Source organism: Urocitellus parryii, chromosome 2, assembly GCF_045843805.1.
Source record: "Urocitellus parryii isolate mUroPar1 chromosome 2, mUroPar1.hap1, whole genome shotgun sequence".
NCBI lineage: Eukaryota > Metazoa > Chordata > Mammalia > Rodentia > Sciuridae > Urocitellus > Urocitellus parryii.
The window spans coordinates 44010004-44026953 of NC_135532.1; the positions used below are offsets into that span (position 1 = coordinate 44010004).

Genomic DNA, 16950 nt, shown 5'->3' on the forward strand with positions numbered 1-16950 from the left:
GACCCACCAGCAGAACAGGCCCAGGGGCCCAACAGCATGGTACATACATCGCCCTGGTTGGGGGAGGGACAGAGCCGCTGCCCTTGCCTGCTAGGTAGGCGGACCTGCGACCACCAACAGGACAGGCCCAGTGGCCTGCGGAGGGGCACAGCCTCCCCAGCACCTACAAGGTAGGCGGACCTGCAACCAACAGACAGATCAGGCCCAGCGGCCTGTGGAGGGGCAGAACCGCCATCCGCACCTGCAAGGTAGGCAGACCTGCTACCTACTGGCAGAACAGGCCCGGTGGCCTGCCAGCGAGGTAGGCAAATTGTCCCAATTGGAGGAGGGGCAGAGCCACCACCCACGCCTTCGAGGGAGACTTTGCAACTATATAAGAGCAATATAAATATATAGTGGGAAAAGTCAATAACACAACAGTTTCACAAAGCAGAAAGAAACGGGAGCAGTATGAAAAGACAAGGAAAGAAAGAACCACAAGCAATGCAGGTCAACTCAACGTTAGAAGAGGTAATATCTGCAACAGATGGAATGTCAGATAAAGAATTCAGGATATACATGCTTCAGATGATCTGGAATCTCAAGGAAGACATTAGACAGCAAAATCAGACAATGAAAGATCACTTCGACAATGAATTACATAAACAAATCCAAGAAGCAAAAGATCAACTATACAGGGAGATGGAGGTTATAAAAAAAAAACCAAAAAGAAATCCTAGAAATGCAGGAAGCAATAAACCAACTTAAAAACTCAATTGAGAATACTACCAGCAGAGTAGAACACTTAGAAGATAGAATATCAGACAATGAAGACACAGTATTTCAAATAAAAAGAACATAGACAGCTCAGCAAGACTGTTAAGAAACCATGAGCAGAACATCCAAGAAATATGGGATAACAAAAAGAGACCAAACCTAAGAGTCATTGGGATACAGGAAGGTATAGAGGTCCAAACCAAAGGAATGAGCAATCTATTCAAAGAAATAATAGGAGAAAACTTCCCAGACTTGAAGAATGAAACAGAGTCCCAAATCCTAGAAGCCTACAGGACGCCGAATGTGCAAAATCATAAGAGATCCACACCTAGACACATTTTAATGAAGATGCCCAACATACAGAATAAGGAGAGAATTTTAAAAGCTACAAGAGAAAGGAAGCAGATTACATTTAGGGGTAAACCAATCAGGATAACAGCTGATCTTTCAACACAGACTCTGAAAGCTAGAAGATCCTGGAATAATATATTTCAAACACTGAAAGAAAATGGGTTCCAACCAAGAATTGTGTATCCAGCGAAATTAAGCTTCAGGATGGAAGATGAAATTAAAACCTTCCACGATAAACAAAAGTTAAAGGAATTTGCAGCTAGACAACCAGCTCTTCAAAACATCCTCACCAAAACATTACAGGAAGAGGAAAAGGAAAATAACAATGAAAACCAACAGTGGGAGGTAGTACAGTAACGGGGGGAAAATAATCAAAGAGGAAAAACAAACCATGTTAAGTAATATAAATAAACAAATATGGCTGGAAGAACAACCCATATCTCAATAATAACCCTAAATGTTAATGGCTTAAACTCACCAATCAAGAGACACAGGCTAGTAGAATGGATCACAAAACAAGACCCAACAATATGCTGCCTACAGGAGATGCATTTGATAGGAAAAGACATACATAGACTGAAGGTGAAAGGTTGGGAAAAATCATATCACTCATATGGACTTCGGAAACAAGCAGGAGTGTCCATACTCATATCAAAAAAAATAGATTTCAAGCCAAAGTTAATGAAAAGGGATAAAGAGGGACACTACATACTGCTCAAGGGAACCATACACCAACAAGACATAACAATCATAAATATATATGCCCCAAACAATGGTGCAGCTATGTTCATCAAACAAACTCTTCTCAAGTACAAGAGCCTAATAGATCACCATACAATAATCATGGGAGACTTCAACACACCTCTCTCACCACTGGACAGATCTTCCAAACAAAAGTTGAATAAGGAAACTATAGAACTCAATAAAACAATTAATAACCTAGACTTAATTGACATATATAGACTATACCACCCAACATCAAGCAGTTACACTTTTTTCTCAGCAGCACATGGATCCTTCTCAAAAATAGATCATATATTATGTCACAGGGCAACTCTTAGAAATTATAAAGGAGTAGAGATAATACCATGCATCTTATCTGATCATAATGGAATGGAACTGAAAATCAACGATAAAAGAAGGAAGGAAAAACCATGCATCACTTGGAGAATGAACAATAGGTTACTGAATGATCAATTGGTTATAGAAGACATCAAGGAGGAAATTAAAAAATTCTTAGAGATAAATGAAAACACAGACACAACCTATCAGAATCTATGGGACACATTGAAAGCAGTTCTAAGAGGAAAATTCATTGCTTGGAGTTCATTCCTTAAAAAAAGAAAAAAAACAACAAATAAATGATCTCATACTTCATCTCAAAATCCTAGAAAAAGAAGAGCAAAACAACAGCAAAAGAAGTAGAAAGCAAGAAATAATTAAAATCAGAGCTGAAATTAATGAAATTGAAGCAAAAGAAACAATTGAAAAAATTGACAAAACTAAAAGTTGGTTCTTTGAAAAAATAAATAAAATCAACAGACCCTTAGTCATGCTAATGAAGAGAAGAAGAGAGAGAACTCAAATTACTAGCATACGGGATGAAAATGGCAATATCACAACTGACACTTCAGAAATACAGAAGATAATCAGAAATTATTTTGAATCCTTATACTCCAATAAAATTGAAGATAGTGAAGGCATCGATAAATTTCTTAAGTCATATGATCTGCCCAGATTGAGTCAGGAGGCTATACACAACCAAAACAGACCAATATCAATTGAGGAAATAGAAGAAGCCATCAAAAGACTACCAACTAAGAAAAGCCCAGAACCGGATGGGTATACAACAGAGTTTTACAAAACCTTTAAAGAGGAACTAATACCAATACTTTTCAAGCTATTTCAGGAAATAGAAAAAGAGGGAGAACTTCCAAATTCATTCTACGAGGCCAACATCACCCTGATTCCTAAACCAGACAAAGACACTTCAAAGAAAGAAAACTACAGACCAATATCTCTAATGAACCTAGATGCAAAAATCCTCAATACACTTCTGGCGAATAGGATACAGAAACATATCAAAAAAATTGTGCACCATGATCAAGTAGGATTCATCCCTGGGATGCAAGGCTGGTTCAATATACGGAAATCAATAAATGTTATTCACCACATCAATAGACTTAAAGATAAGAACCATATGATCATCTTGATAGATGCAGAAAAAGCATTCGACAAAGTACAGCATCTCTTTATGTTCAAAACTCTAGAAAAACTAGGGATAACAGGAACATACCTTAATATTGTAAAAGCAATCTATGCTAAGCCTCAGGCTAGCATCATTCTGAATGGAGAAAAATTGAAGGCATTCCCTCTCAAATCTGGAACAAGACAGGGATGCCCTCTCTCACCACTTCTGTTCAACATAGTTCTCGAAACACTGGCCAGAGCAATTAGACAGATGAAAGAAATTAAAGGCATAAAAATAGGAAAAGAAGAACTTAAATTATCACTATTTGCAGTTGACATGATTCTATACCTAGCAGACCCAAAAGGATCTACAAAGAAACTATTAGAGCTAATAAATGAATTCAGCAAAATGGCAGGATATAAAATCAACATGCATAAATCAAAGGCATTCCTGTATATCAGCAACAAATCCTCTGAAATGGAAATGAGGACAACCACTCCATTCACAATATCCTCAAAAAAAATAAAATACTCAGGAATCAACCTAACAAAAGAAGTGAAAGACTTATACAATGAAAACTACAGAACCCTAAAGAGAGAAATAGAAGATCTTAGAAGATGGAAAAATATACCCTGTTCGTGGATAGGCAGAACTAACATCATCAAAATGGCGATATTACGAAAAGTTCTCTATAGGTTTAATGCAATGCCAATCAAAATCCCAACAGCATTTCTTGTAGAAATAGATAAAGCAATCATGAAATTCATATGGAAAAATAAAAGACCCAGAACAGCAAAAACAACTCTAAGCAGGAAGTGTGAATCAAGCGGTACAGCGATACCAGACCTCAAACTATACTACAGAGCAATAGTAACAAAAACAGCATGGTACTGGTATCAAAATAGGCAGGTGGACCAATGGTACAGAATAGAGGACACAGAAACCAATCCACAAAACTACAACTATCTTATATTTGATAAAGGGGCTAAAAGCATGAAATGGAGAAAGGATAGCATCTTCAACAAATGGTGCTGGGAAAACTGGAAATCCATATGCAACAAAATGAAACTGAATCCCTTTCTCTCGCCATGCACAAAAGTTAACTCAAAATGGATCAAGGAGCTTGATATCAAATCAGAGACATGGCGTCTGATACAAGAAAAAGTTGGCTACGATCTACATACTGTGGGGTTGGGCTCCAAATTCCTCAATAGGACACCCATAGCACAAGAGTTAATAACTAGAATCAACAAATGGGACTTACTCAAACTAAAAAGTTTTTTCTCAGCAAAAGAAACAATGAGAGGTAAATAGGGAGCCTACATCATGGGAACAAATCTTTACTCCACACACTTCAGATAGAGCCCTAATATCCAGAGTATACAAAGAACTCAAAAAATTAAACAATAAGAAAACGAATAACCCAATCAACAAATGGGCCAAGGACCTTAACAGACCAGACGCTTCTCAGAGGAGGACATACAATCAATCAACAAGTACATGAAAAAATGCTCACCATCTCTAGCAGTCAGAGAAATGCAAATCAAAACCACCCTAACATACCATCTCACTCCAGTAAGATTGGCAGCCATTATGAAGTCAAACAACAACAAGTGCTGGCGAGGATGTGGGGAAAAGGGCACACTTGTACACTGCTGGTGGGACTGCAAATTGGTGCAGCCAATTTGGAAAGCAGTATAGAGATTTCTTGGAAAGCTGGGAATGAAACCACCATTTGACCCAGCTATTCCCCTTCTTGGTCTATTCCCTAAAGACCTAAAAAGAGCATGCTACAGGGACACTGCTACATCGATGTTCATAGCAGCACAATTCACAATAGCAAGACTGTGGGACCAACCTAGATGCCCTTCAATAGATGAATGGATAAAAAAAATGTGGCATTTATACACAATGGAGTATTACTCTGCATTAAAAAATGACAAAATCATAGAATTTGCAGGGAAATGGATGGCACTAGAGCAGATTATGCTTAGTGAAGCTAGCCAATCCCTAAAAAACAAATACCAAATGTCTTCTTTGATATAATGAGAGCAACTATGAACAGAGCAGGGAGGAAGAGCAGGAAGAAAAGATTAACATTAAACAGAGACATGAGATGGGAGGGAAAGGGAGAGAAAAGGGAAATTGCATGGAAATGGAAAGAGACCCTCAGGGTTATACAAAATTACATACAAGAGGAAGTGAGGGAAAAGGGGGAAAAAAACAAGGGGGAGAAATGAATTACAGTAGATAGGGTAGAGAGAGAAGATGGGAGGGGAGGGGATGGGGGATAGTAGAGGATAGGAAAGGCAGCAGAATATAACAGACACTAGTATAGCAATATGTAAAACAGTGGATGTGTAACCGATGTGATGCTGCAATCTGTATACGGGGTAAAAATCGGAGTTCATAACCCACTTGAATCAAAGTGTGAAATATGATATGTCAAGAACTATGTAATGTTTTGAACAACCAACAATAAAAATTAAAGAAAAAAATAAAATAAGGGGGGGACAGAGTAGAGAAGACAGATGGCAAAGCCATTTAGGAGATAGAGTCAATGTAATTTTGCATTAGATGAAAATAAGATTTCTTTCCTAAAGAGCACATAGTCTAGTGGAAAAATCTAAAGAGGGAAAAAAAAACATGTTCTATATTGTGCTCAATCACTGAAACATAGAAAAAAGAGAGTGGAAAGATTAGGCTAAGTCTAGATCAAAATAGCTAAGGATTTATCTTTGTTCCCAAGGTATAAGAAAGATGTTTTAAATTCTTGAGAAAAGAAGTAAAATGATTTTGAGCAAAGAAATGGCAAGTCATTAGGAATAGTCAAATCAAAAGCACAATAGCACAATAAGATACCACTTCACATGCATAAGGATGGCTACAATCAAAATGATGGACAGTAAAAAGCAGAGATGATATTGAGAAATGAGAACCCTTATTCATTGCTGATGGGGATGTAAAATAGTACAGCTGCTCTGGAAACCATTTTGGTAATTGCTCAAAATGTTACAAAGGATTACCATATGACCTAGCAATTTCTCTCCTGGGTACATATGTAAGAAAATTGAAAACATATGCCCGTATAAAAACTTCTACAACAGTATTACTCATAACAGACCAAAAGTGGAAACCAAATATCCATCAACTGATAAATGCATATATAAATTGTAAAATATTCATACAATGGAATATAATTCATCCATAGTAATACATACTATGACAACAATGAACCTTGAAAACATGTTAAGTGAAATAAGCCAGATACAGAGGCCACATATTGTATGATTCCATTTATATAACATGTCCTGAATAGACAAACCCATAAAAACATAATGCATAGTGATTACCAAGGGTTGATGTTGAAAAGGAAAAAATGGGGAGTGACTATTAATATGTAACTTTTCAGGAGTAATAACAATGTTCTAAAGTTAGTGGTGTGGCTATACAACTCCTTGAATATGCTACTAATCAATAAACTATACACTTTAAAAGTGAATTTTATGGTATATGAATTACATCTGAACAAAACTTATAAACAAAAACCACAATGTGTTACTATTTCATACCTAATAGAATAAGACACCAATGTTGGTAAGGATGTAGAATATCACTGTTAAAAGTTAAATGGTACAGCCAAGTGTAGTGATGCATGCCTGTAATCCCAGTGGCTCTGGAAGCTGAGACAGAAGGATCACAAGTTCAAAGCCAAACTCAGCAATTCAGTGAGTCCCACAGCATAGCAAGACCCTGTCTCGAAATAAAAACAAAGAACTGGGGGTACTACTCAGTAATTAAGTACCCCTGGGTTCAATTCCTGGTACCAAAAAAAATGGAAATAGTATAACTGATCAACTGATTTGGAGAATTATTTCCAGTGTGTTATAAACAGGTATCTATCCTATAATACATCAATTCAATTCCTAGTTTTCTACTCAAAAGAAGTGAAAATTTATGATCACAAGACTTGTACACAAATTTTCATAGTACCTTATTTATGACAATCTAAAATGGAAGTTATCCAAATATCTATCAACAGAAGAATGGATGAACACACTGTGGTATTTTTTACAATAAACTACTATTCAGCAATCAAAACAAACAGATAGGTGCAGCCACATGAATGAACTTAAATTCATTCTCTTGATGTAAAGAACTTAGATACACACAATCATACTGCATTGTGGGAGGCCAACCTTATGGGTGACTGAGTTCCACTCCCCAGCTGGGTGCTGAGGCGCTCAGTCACAGAAATGGGTGTGTCTTGCTACAGCCCCATGGGTGAAGCTATGCTCACCTGTTTCTTTGTAATATAACCCCTTGCCCTGTTTAGGATAGAATCTTCCATGGAAGTGCCTTGTGTGTGTCCCCCTCTCTTACTGTGCCCTTGGGTGTGGCCTACCCAGATGAGAGTCAACCTGCTGACAGTGGACATCATGAAGACAGACTCAGCCCCCTGAAACCTGACCCCTTGCCTCATTTGAATAGCTTCTCCTCAATAAAAGGGGTCAGCGCGTGCTCTCGCTCTTTCTCTTTCTGCAGACCCTTAAGGTCAGAGGAGCCGTCACAGTGACCCCAAAGAAAAAGGTATTTGTGTCTCTTGTGTGGTTATTTCGTGCAGCCCAGTTAGCCCAGTTTAACTAGAGTGACCCCTGAGCCTTTTAATCGCGAGAACAGAAACCCGGCACTGCATGACTCTACTTTTAAAAAGCTAAGGAGTAGGTAAAACTAATCTATCACGGCAGAAAAGACAGGATAAAGGCAAAGAGAACATTTGGAGGTTGTTACAGTTTGAATCTGGAATATCCCCCAAAGGTTTATGTGTTGAAGACATGGTCCCCAGCTGGTGGCATTCTTGGGAGGTAGTAGAAACTTTAGGAGTAAAGCCTAGTTGGAGGAAGTAGGTCACTGAGGATATATCTTGTTCTAAGCTGTATCCCTCTGCATTCCAGCCACCATGAGGTGGGTACCTTCACTCTGCCACATTTATGTTCTGCCTTGCCATGGGCCCAAAGCAATGGAGCTATCCAACCATAAAGTGAAACCTCTGAAATCATGAGCCAAATAAATATTTCCTCCTTTAATCTGAGTTTATGTCAGGTATATTGTCACAGAGATGGAAAGCCAATACAGACGTAATAAAAGTAATCCTGGTGGTTATATAGGTTTATAAAATTGTCAAAACTAACCAAATAAACATTTAAAATCTATGCATTTTAATAGATGTAAACTTTATCCCAAGTTTTATTTTTAAGGGTAGTGAGAAAAACTAATGTTTCTACTAAATAGTCATGAATAAAGAAAGTAATAGGATGTCTTGGATAGGTTTTAAATACTCCAGAACAAAAAAAAAAGAGGTTCAAGTTAAAGATTGGCATAATATTAATAAACTAGATCCTACACTTTTTTAATATTCTCTCTAGGTTGTGTTTGTTTGAAAATTCCCATTAAAATGTTTAAAATATATTCATTCATAAATAAATATTTCTTACTGTAGTTCTGTGGCACAAGTTCTGGGTTCTTAGGAGTTCTCAACTTATAGGATACATCCCCAATATTAACAGTATCACCTAAAAAGAGAATAAAGAAAACACGCATTACAACGGACAAGTGACATATACCATACCTTTATCAACAATGATTCTTCTGACTTACAGAGAGGACATCACAGAAATGTACTACACATATGACCATGTTAAAGGCAGTGCATTCAAAAACTTCTGTCCACAGTATAAGTTATATCAGGGAGAAATGAAGTATTATTAAAATTCACATTTCAAATTTGGGTTAGCAAAAAAAGATGAAGCACAATACAATATTAACCACCTTTGTTTTTTCATTAATAGTAATGCTAACATAGGCAATAATAATACAGAAGATATATGTTATTTAAGAGTATCCAAAGCATGAATAGTTGAATTTTTAACACATATCCTCAACCTTTTTATATCTTTATACATCCTTATTTTACTACATACAATTTCAGGTTCTGTAGCAATCCACCCCAAAATTTAATATTTCTAGATCCATATTAAAAGAACAAAACTCTAAGTGACATAAATGCCAAGAACCTCAACATGAAACAAGTAGAAAAAGAACTACAAAAGTTCTCAGTAACTTCTATACTTTCAAGTTTTTAAACTAACATTAATTTATGACTGATTTCCTAAAGTACAGGACTAAACCAAATAATCGCTCTCTGCTTTGTCCTAACAGCAAGTTAGGCATACTGACACCATCTGCACCTGGAACTTTGGACACGGTTCAAAGACACTCAAAAAGTAGTTGTGGAAAATTCATATTTCAGAATGGCCAGTTTATAACTAGTCAGATACTCTAGAGACTAAGAACTTAAATCATGGTGATAATAACTACCGTCTTCAGTCTCTGGTCTTCACACTTTCAAAGACCAGTAGCAACATCATCACCTGAAAATTATTAAAAATGCAAATATTCAGGCCCCCCAGAACACTGAATCAGAAACTCTAGAATATTGTCGAGCAATCTGCTTCAGCAAGCCCTCCAGGTCATTTTTAATGCAACTTTGAGAACCACTGGTCTTTAAATTCTAATATTTTCAAAAATGTAGTGGTCAGTAGGGTCTCACAGTACAACCTTAACTACATCCAGGCATTGGCTGACAGATTATGCTACCCTATTTTTCTTAGTGCAAAGAAAACATAAATTAGCTACTTTCTAAAGTATCAGTTTTTAAAGTATAACCTTCCTTACAAATATAAGAGAGATACTTACTGCCTTTTATTACAGAATAGTTATAAAGAATTATAGCTGTGTCATTTTCAAATGAGAATCCTTCATAAATGTTATTTCAATTCTTAAAAAGACTATAATTATCTGGCAGCTCATTTTCTCCTTTAACCATGTGAAGATAGAGGTAAAAGGTGTCAACATGAACCAAAAAGTTAGCCCTCACTAAAACATCTAATCAGTTGGCACCTTGATTTTTGAATTTCCAAACCCCAAACTGTGAGAAATAAATTTCTGTTGTTTGTGAATAATCCAGTTTATGAAATTTGTTATAGCAGCCCAAGCAGACTAAGACATCTCTTGATATGTTTTTTACAAAAAAATTTTAACTTAATATTAAATAACAGGGGAATCACAAAATAAAACATGGTATATCTATAACTTTTTTACTGAGGTTTTTTTAAAGTATTAAAATTTTTCCTCAGTATTTAGAACTGCACTTTTGATCTTCCCATCAAAAAGCTCAACTCAGTATTCCCATTCTGCTAATGGCTACTTCTTCCTTCCAGCAGTTCAGACCACAAAGCATGGAGTCAAGAAATTCCTAATTTTTCTCTTTTATACCCTAATCCATGGTAGTCCAAAAAGCCTTCTCTCACATATCTTGACAGATTTTCTGTTTCAACCCTTGCTCCACCACAGTCTAGTCTCAATAGAGTACCTACAGTGATCCTAATAAAATATGCATCAATACCAATCCTCTGGTCAATCCTCCATTCTTTGCAATAGCCTACAGGTATATTTTTAATCTAGCTTTCCCAGTTTCCTCTCTGACTTCATCTCCTATAATTTTTCTCTGCACTCATCCTACTCCAGCCACAACTGGTCTCCTCCCTATTTCTTGTTTCTGCGCTGGATTTTTCTACTAACTAAAATGCCTTACCAAGCATATCGATTTGTCAATCAGAGACCTTCAAAGAAACAGATGGGATATTGTTACATTTAAATTGAGTAACTGAAAAGAGTATGATCAAGAAACAATTAACAAAGGTGAGGGCAGAAAAATAATAAGAATAATGCAATATCCTGGGACTAGCCATAACAGAAAACCATGACCACCTCTAGGCCTAAAAAGCCAGAAGAGCAAGCAAGGAAAGAAGGAAACTAGATAAAGCAACATCCTAACCTCTTTCTCTGTGAAAGAAAAGAGCAAAACCATGATGATGACCTGGGCAACAAGGGAGCTAGAGAATAAATATGAAGGAAAAATAAGAAAAAAAAACTTGACAGAAAAGTAGAAATAGATAAATTCACAATCATCTAAATAATTTAATGTATTTCTCCAGAAATTGATGGAAGGAACAGGGGGAGAAAGGAATACAGAAGTTAGGACAATTGCTTCTTAGTCTTTTGGCTAAGATTAAGTATCAAAGATAAGGGCAGAGAAGAGTATTGATCTGAAACCACTTGACCTACAAAACCTTTTTGGAACATTACACCCAATGACAGCATATTACAAGTTCTTTTTAAATGTACATGGAAAATTCACCCAAGTATATCATAAACTGGACCATGAAGCAAGTCTTGATAAATTTCAAAGGACTAAAATCATAGAGTATGCTTTCTGGCCACAGTGAAATTAAACTAGAAATCAAATCAAAAAGGTATCTGAAAATCCCCAAACATTAGAGCATCAAGCAAGAGGCTTCTAAAAATGTAAATCAACTTAGTCAACTAGTTGAAAACCTAACTTAATATACTAACTTTATATTAACTGAGTCTTAGCCAGTCACACCAAGCCCAGCTTCAGTCAACACAGGTTGCCAACTGATCAAACCATGGGCAAATAAGGCAAACAGTGAACTATAATCCATCAAGTTCTTTCTGAACTGCACTTGTTTCTTGTCCATAAATGCTGCTTGCCCTCATTGCTATGTGAACCTCGCTGAAACTTTTCTGGTTCTAGAGCTATCTGATTTGCCAATCATTCATTGCTTAGTTAAACTCTTAAATTTGATTTGTATGAAGTTTTTAACAAGCTTTGAAAAAGAAGTTGGTTTAGTTCATGGTTTCTCAAACGTTGCACTATTGACATTTTGGTTAGATACTTCTTCATTGTGACAGTGTTATAGTTTAGATATCAAGTGACCCAAAAGCTCATGTGTGAGACAATGCAAGAAAGTTTAGAGGTGAAATGATTGGGTTATGAAAACCTTAACAGAGTCCATGAATTAATCTTCTCATAGGGATTAACTTGGTGGCAACTGTAAGCAGGTAAGGTGTGTCTAGAGAAAGTAGGTCATAGGGAGCATGCCTTTGGGATATATATTTTGTTCCAAAAGAGTGGAGCTGTCTCTTTCCTGGTGGGGGTGTTTTCCTCTACCACACTGTTCTGCCAAGATGTCCTGCCTTATCTTTGGACCAGAGCCATGGAGGTGGCCATCTAGAAACAGTCATCTATGTTCAGAGAGCTCAGAAACTGTGAGCACCAAATAAACTCTTCCTCTCTAAAATTGTTCTTGTCAGGTCTTTTGGTCACAGCAGCAAAAAAAGCTCACTAAAACAGAGGAGCTATCCTGTGTATTATAGAATGTTTAGCAGTATCACTAGTCTCCACACACAAAATGACAGTAGTAGCCCTCCCTCATGGTTCTGACAACCAAAACCATCTCCAGACCTTGCCAAATGTCCCCTGGGGGAGGGGAATCACCTCAGGTTAAGAACAAATGGGTCAGTGGCACCTTTCTTTAATACACAAAACTGAGACCCAAGAGAAAACCAAATATATCAATTTCCATCTTGGTCTACGTGTTCCTGATATGGGTCTTCCTAATGATTTGTACGTTTACAACTCTTCTGGAATATTTCTGCTAAATTCTTTACTATATAAACACTATCAGAAGATCCTCAGAGTCAAAATGTCCTATTGCAGGGTCAAAATAGTTAATAATTTCCCAAGGTTCAATACCAAGTCAATATAGAATTAAGACCTAAACCAAAGTATAGTTCTTTTCCCTTTATACTGGATTTCTCAGTTAAAGCCAGAGTTCTATATTTTCCCTCCCCAGTGTCATTTATTACTATTTCTATTATAGCCCAAAGGTGTAATCTCAAAATCACAAAAATGTTTATAAATGGACATTTATTTCACTGTTTATGTTTTAAAATAGAAATCTACATATCCAAGAATGAGAAACCAATAAGATAAATTATGTGGATAAATACATTAATTTAATAATTCCTATTTTAAATGATCATGCATGGCAATATTATGTTGATATATTCACAATAATGTGTCACAAAACACATATCCCATTTTTCAAACGATGTTTTTGCATAAATGTTTTATTATAGTGAGATCAATAAAACTTGATAGGATTAACAGCAAGAAAGTGACAACTGGGGCTTGGATTGTGGCTCAGTGGTAGAGTGCTTGCCTAGCATGTGTGAGGCACTGGGTTCAATTCTCAGTACCACATATAAATAAACAAAATAAAGTCCATTAACAACTAAAAAAATATTTTTAAAAAGTTTGACAATTATAAATTTGGGTGAGAGGACTATTTAGGGGATTTGTATTTTCCAGTTTTCTATAATGAATATAGATTGATTATGCAAAAGTATTTTGAAGTATTTCTATAAACATTTAATTCATACACAGAAGTCATAAAGAAAAAGCAGTGAATCCATTAATAATTGTGTTGAAAGAGAACACTAAATGTCATAGTGGATTTACATAGTTGTGTTTCTGAGTTTCTCATTTTATTTCCAGTATATTTGAATCCATTTCACATCAGAGTCCTACTGAACCAACTTACTTGGCTCCATCTGTGAAAACACTACAATACTCTTTATTGAAAACTCTGCAGTAAATAAACTCCTTGTTAACTAACCCCTCTGTTTCTAAAACCAAGAGACACTACTACTAATAGAAGTGTAAAGGGATAAAGAATTTACAAATTGAAGATACTTACTCTATCTAAAAACAAAGAATAAAAAACAGTGGCTTTGGGATTTTGTGTTGTTTTGTTTTTTCATAAATGACCTATCTTTCTTCTTATCAGGCTTAGTAAAGTTTCTATCTTGAGAGCCAACAACGCAATCACAGCTTCTCACACTGGTTCTCTGATCTTTAACCTAGTAAGCCACTGAAGGCTTATTAAATACAATGTGTTGGCAGGCCCCAAAGCAACATAATGATAAATAAGACATAAAGTCCAGGGGAAAGAAGAATATGTTATTTATGTACTTTGCTGTGTACTTTTTTTCCGCCAAAACTGCTAAGGAAGCAATGTCAATTATAAAGAGGAGTTAGTAAATTATTGGTCACATATATCAGTGCAGCTCAGAGCCTCTTTTCATTATAAATATGAATCCATTATGAACTACTGCTTTTTTTTTTTTTTTTTTTTTTTACATTTGTCAACATATGACCTCTGGTTCCAAATAGGCCACTCCAACCTGGAAGGCCTTGCCCTATCATGTCAGGGTAGCCAAGAACTGCCTTCTATTTCCCTGGCTCATAACTTTTCTTACTTGAGCCCAGATCTCCGGTAAGTTTCCAGGTGCATGGATCCACATGCCTCAAACCTTCAGCATTACGAATCTTTGTAGCAGCAAGACAAGTTAGGTCAACATACTGTACTTCTTGTGTTCTGATTCTGCCAAAGTCAATGGCTGAGTCTAAGAAGTTAAACTGTTATTCACATATCTGTGACTTGCATTTGAAACAACGCCTATACTTCGAATTGTTGAACATAACACAAATTTTGAGGGCATTTACCACCATCTATATAATACAGACTTAAAATTTACATTCACATGTGTTTCTAATATTTTTACAATCAACAAGTATTATTCAGGTATAGAGAGTAACTTCTATTTTTAAAAATGTGTCAATTAACTCTACTCCATCTGCCTATCCAGATGCTTCTGAACCTAAAAGTAACTGGTTTCATTTCTTCTAAAGCCACTGAAGCAGAATAACTTTCACCTAGCTAAGAATGTACAATACTAATAATATATGTACTGAATTGCAAGTTGAATCCTCACAACAACCCTATCTTCCTAACCTCATTTTACAGTTAAAATTGGAACACAAGTAACCTACCTTCAAGTCCTCACGGCTAGATAGTGCAGAAGTGGATTCCAACTAAGACTGTTTAGCTCCAAAACCCAAGGTATAGATTATGCTACATGCCTGCCCTTGACCTCTGCCTTTAGGATAGAGGAGCAACAAACATCAAATAACATAACAAATAAAAACAAAACAAATATTCTAGACACCACAACTGGAGAAAGGCAAACTCTGAATGTCAGTTCTGCTGGAAGCATTTGTTCAATGAATGAATGAATGAACGGGAGGTAAAACTGACTCATTTCTTGGGAAGAAAAAGTATTAGGTGAAGACAGAAAGCAAGAGGAACAATGAAATCTACGATTTCATAGTGAAAACCTCCATCATTCTAAGCAACAATGACATTGACAAAATTTTTCCTAGAAATAACTTAGACATTGAAGAACAGCAACATACATCTCTTCCCTTAATCATCACAAACACTCAAATTCCAATATAAAACAAAGAGGATTCCTGAAACCACCTCAAGTAGAGACAAAAAAAAAAAAAAATGCCAAGTTTAGAAATCAGAGCATGTAGTTCTAGTGTAGTCACTAGTTGTGTGATCTGTAGCAAATCACAACAACACACAAACACACACACACACACACACACATTTAGTGTTTAGGCTAAATGAACCTTTGACTTTTCAGCTCTAAGAATATGTGGAACTTGGAAAGACTAGTGTAGATCTCCAAAAGATTTGTGGAGATATATCACACAGTCAACTATGGGTTCTTTGACCAGAATGTATGCTTTTACTCAATGTCAATCCCTGCAGGGAATATGGCATAGCTATATGGCATAGCACTATGGCCTCCAGGCCCAAGCCTTTGGGGTCACTCAGAAAGCAAGGTCAATTCCAGCTTTCAAAAACTTGCAAGGCTGCTGCATTAACCTCTACATGTACTATAATTCAAGTCAGATTTCTGGGGGTAAACGCGCCAGTGGAGAAGGAGAACAGGTCATCAGGATCTTTAGTCCAGACCCGTACAGAATGAAGCCCAGAGAGTGCCAGCGCTTTGCCCCACATTACGCAGCAGTTAGCAGAGAGATGGGATGAGAACTTAGATCTCTCAGCAATCGTGACAGCAAGCGCTCCAGCCGAGTGCCGCCAGGCAGCAGCCGGCAGAGGCCCGGACCCAGCGCAGGCTGCAGGGAGCAAGGCGGGGGCGCCTGGGTTACCTGTGTCTGCCCCCGCCCCGGCGTGCAGCAGTCTGACCTCCGGCCGCTGCCCATCGCTGCCCGGCCTGGCCCGCACCACCTGCCGCAGGAGCAGTCGCACACGCCGCGAGGCCGAGGCCCCACGGCCGCCAGGCGCTCCGAGGAGCAGGAGGCGGGACTGCATGGAGCCGGGGTCCTGCCAGGGACAGCTAAGGGTCCCAGGCCCAACGGCGTCCCGGGACCACAGCGAGAAGCGGTGCGGCAAGAAGAACAGGAAGCGACACCACGCTGAGTCCGCCGGAAACTCCTTCCCCCGGCTCGGCCGGCTCAGCCCTCTTGGCCCGGCCCACCGGGGCGGAGAGATCCTGGGGAGCGCCAGCTCGTGGAGCCGGCTGGGGCACTCGGGCTGCTGGACCTCCGCCCCTGCGCACCTCGCGTCCCCAGCGACCCCTCACCTGGATTCTCCAGGCCTGCCTCCAGTCGTTGCCCTGTCGCCCCATAAACTCTGGGGAGTTCAGAAAATGCTGACGGGTTTTAGGAGCATCGGAATTCAGATAACTCGCACGGGCTTCATTTCTCGGTCTTATTGTAATGCGCTTTCCCCGTAGGTTACTTCAAATCCTTTTTGGGAATTGAGAAAACATGCATGAGATTATGGGAA

At 37.8% G+C, this 16950-nt stretch overlaps 1 protein-coding gene across 1 annotated transcript in view; it reads right to left on the reverse strand.

Annotated features, from left to right (window-relative positions):
- Window positions 1-16580, reverse strand: part of LOC144253356 (von Willebrand factor A domain-containing protein 8-like) — a 243155-nt gene extending 226575 nt beyond the window's left edge. The window contains exons 1-2 of the mRNA XM_077795473.1: window positions 16311-16580; window positions 8794-8871 (exon numbers count right to left, since the gene is read on the reverse strand). Coding sequence (XP_077651599.1) covers window positions 8794-8871; window positions 16311-16473 — 241 coding nt within the window. The 5' untranslated portion in view covers window positions 16474-16580. The remainder of the gene's footprint in view (window positions 1-8793; window positions 8872-16310) is intronic.
- Between the last annotated feature and the right edge of the window lie 370 nt (window positions 16581-16950).